At 56.6% G+C, this 3,253-nt stretch overlaps 1 protein-coding gene across 3 annotated transcripts; it reads right to left on the bottom strand.

Moving 5' to 3' along the window:
- Window positions 1–975: 975 nt before the first annotated feature.
- On the bottom strand, window positions 976–3,173 carry SNRNP35 (small nuclear ribonucleoprotein U11/U12 subunit 35). Of its 3 annotated transcripts, none has more exons than XM_074920825.1 (2): window positions 3,068–3,173; window positions 976–2,000 (listed from the first exon to the last, which is right to left on the bottom strand). In XM_074920825.1, the coding sequence occupies exon 2, from the start codon at window positions 1,995–1,997 to the stop codon at window positions 1,200–1,202; it is 798 nt and encodes a 265-aa protein (XP_074776926.1). In that variant the 5' UTR covers window positions 1,998–2,000; window positions 3,068–3,173; the 3' UTR covers window positions 976–1,199. The 3 variants fall into 3 exon arrangements, with proteins under 3 accessions (XP_074776926.1, XP_074776923.1, XP_074776922.1); XM_074920822.1 differs by lacking the exon at window positions 3,068–3,173 and adding an exon at window positions 2,846–3,055; XM_074920821.1 differs by lacking the exon at window positions 3,068–3,173 and adding an exon at window positions 2,589–2,772.
- Between the last annotated feature and the right edge of the window lie 80 nt (window positions 3,174–3,253).

Here is a 3,253-nt window from a genome sequence, read left to right as displayed (position 1 = left end):
GTATTTCTGCAAGACTTGTGTCCTTTTTTTTGGTGGAAAGTTAACACCGTCTTTTCTTGGGGATGCAGCATGTGGGTCTTTTCTTTCCCCTGAAAAAGGCTCATACGACTCTTCATTGAATTAAAGCCTCAAACTGGGCGAGGTTTAAGATAGGGCCATTCTAAGGCTGATGTAAAAAAATAATTTAAAATACATTAGAAAATATTTAGGAATGGCTTATGATGATAAAGAACACGACAGAGCCTCTTCTAGAAAGCACTGTGAGCTCCTCAAGGGAAGATGTGTCTGTATATATGCATCCTGGCTCTGAAAAAGGAGATGATGCTTTGCCCTCTGTCCTCCCCAGTTCCGCCACCACCAGCAGCAAAGCCTGAGTTCCAGAACAGGATTTAAACCCTGTGCAGGCAGGACGTCACCCGCAGAGAGGAGGAGAGGACAGGGTGGGTGCAGCTGCAACCATTTAGCCGTGACACCGTCCTTCAGTCATCATCCGTGCCCTGATCGGGGACGTGAGGAGTTTCCCGACCCGCTTACTGCTCTGGAGTGCACATTCCTCCAATAAAAGGGAATTACACTCTCCCTGACCTAAAAAAAGGCATTTCTTACTCCATGCTTCTCCCTCACCTCACAGAGCTAGTTAAGGACACAGTTATTACCAAAGAGCTCCCCTGTCCCAGCCTCTTCAAGAAAATAAAGACACTTCCCAGTGGCATTTTTTGGGGCACGTTTTTCAGAAGCTTAGTTTTTCACTATTCCATTATTACTCTTTCTTCAACAAGTGACTATTTCATAAAGAGCATCTGTCTCACTAAATGAGTGTGGACATCTGGCACATAAATAATTAAATACAGAGCGCTCTGATGAACCCTAATCCAGGCAGCCAGGTGGGTGTCACATGAGGTGTGTGCTCAGTGTCAGCGGGATGCCCGTACACGTGGGGCATTTCTTAAAGCATTCACCAGTTCAAAATTATTAATACAAAAGTTTATTTTCTCTGAAGAACAACTCAACATGTATCTTAACTGCATCAGCAATCAATTGACAGAGAACTTGTAGCAGGGAGAGTCCCAAGCTCAGGACAGTAACACCACAGCTCGTTCTGGGAACGCTGCTCAGCCCCAGGCTGAAGGCAACATCTGCAACGGGAACGTTGTGGATGTGAGAGGAGATACCATACCCCAACGGCAAGGCACTGTCACCTATCGATGCTTATCATCATCTCTTTGCTTCTTGGTATCTCTTTCCCTGCTCCGGTCTCTCTCCCTGTCCTTCCTGTCTCTGTCCTTCCTCTCTCTCCCTCTGCTCCTCTCCTCTTTGGAGTCCCTCTCTCTCTCACTCTCACCCCAAGTCCACGACCGTTCCCTTTCTGGCCATCGCTTGTCCCTGCTCCTTTCATGCTCTCGGTCCCTTGTTCTCCAGTCCCTTGTTCCCTCACGAGACCAGTTTCTTTTCTCTCCTGATCCTTCTCCATAGAAATCATTTTTCATGTTTGGCAAATTGATGGGCTTTCGGAAAGGTCTGTCCCGTCCTCCGAATCGTAGCTGCCCAGATTCTTTTTTGCCTCCAAAACCACCTCCAAGCCTCCGTGGAATCCAGCCTTTGAGAGTTCTTTCCAGTTCAAAGTCTACAAAGATCTCATGCTGATCGATTACCAGCCTGTTGGCATCTCTGTGGGCCTTCAAGAGAGCACGCTCCTCTTTGTACTCAATAAACGCGTAACCCTTGGAAAATCCTGTGACCAGGTCTCGAACCAGACGGATCTTTCTGATGTCTCCGTACCGGGAAAAGACCTCCTTTAACTTCTCTTCCGTTGTCTGAAGATTGAGCCTTGCTACAAACAGGGTGAGGTGGGGGTCTCCCGTAACTCCCTTGTTGGGGACATAGCGTGCCAACATGGCCCTCCATATGGCGCGGTCGTGGGGCTCTTCGTCTGTGCCATCGATGCTCCCAGCTTTGAGGGGGTCGTACTCCTTCGCTATGGGGGCCCAGTCGTTCATTGTCTAGTGGGAAAAAAAAAAATGCATCGCATGGACTCACAGATATTTTAGGAAGAAGAGGGGGAAGTGCGAGAAGCACTTTCAACACCTGATGTACCCTATTTTTAGTTAAAAAATCCCCCAAAATGTGACAAATTTAAATAAACCGGAGACGGTGCTTGTTGGAGTTGGAGGAGTTCGCTTCCTGGGGCAGAGCCATGTCATCACAGAACGGTTTGGGCTGGAAACGACCTGAAGCGATCCAGTCCCACCCCCTGCCCCGGGCAGGGCCACCTTCCACTAGCCCAGGTTGCCCAAAGCCCCGTCCAACCTGGCCTGGAACACTGCCAGGGAGGGGGCAGCCACAGCTGCTCTGGGCAGCCTGTGCCAGGGCCTCACCCCCCTCATGGGGAAGAATTTCTTCCTTACATCTAATCTCAATCTGCCCTCTGTCAGCTTAAAACCGTTACCCCTCATCCTAGCCCTACACCCCCGATCAAGAGTCCCTCCCCCCTTTCCCGCAGCCCCTTTCAGCCCTGGGAGGCCGCTCTAAGGTCTCCCCGGAGCCTTCTCTCCTCCAGCTGAACCCCCCAGCTCTCAGCCTGTCCTCACAGGGGGGTGCTCCAGCCCCCCGAGCATTTTCGCGGCCTCCTCTGGCCCCGCTCGGGCAGGTCCGTGTCCCGATGTTGGGCCCCCAGGCGGACGCAGCCCTGCGGGGGGTCTCACCAGGGCACCCCGCGGCCCTGCCCCGTCCCCCGCCCGAGGGAGCCCCCCGGCTCCGTCCCTCCCGCGCGGGCCCGGCCCGTTCCCCGCCGCGGCCTGAGGGGGCTCCGCGCCCGCCGGGCCCCGCCCGCCGCCTCTCCCCTCACCTCGCCCGGCGCGGCGGCTCTTGGCGGCGGCGGGGGCCGATTCGCCGGGCCGCGGGGGGAGCGGGCAGCCGCCGGTGTCGGTTTGAAGCCCTCCGCCCCGCTGCCCGGCCGGCGGAGCGCCGCCAGCCCCCCCCCGCGCCGGCCCCGCTCCCAGCAGCCGCCTGAGCCGCCTCGCCCCGGCTCCTGGCGAATGTGGCGCTGAGGCACGGCCGATGCATTTACCTCCGCCCGGCCCGGTTGGGCGCCGGGGCCCCGCCCGCGGCACAGCGAGGGCTCGGCCTCGGCGGGAGCCGCCCGCGGCCCTTCCCCGGCCCCGAGGATGGGGCGGGGGGGAGCGGGGGGGCGGCTCCAGAGGGGTTGGGCGGGAAACGCCGCCGCGGCGCGACCTCCCCCATGGAAACCGCCGGG

Source organism: Athene noctua, chromosome 17 (genome assembly GCF_965140245.1).
Source record: "Athene noctua chromosome 17, bAthNoc1.hap1.1, whole genome shotgun sequence".
In the NCBI taxonomy this organism is placed as follows: Eukaryota; Metazoa; Chordata; class Aves; order Strigiformes; family Strigidae; genus Athene; species Athene noctua.
The sequence above is the reverse complement of the archived record's forward strand: the minus strand, read 5'-3'. Positions and strand labels throughout refer to the sequence as shown.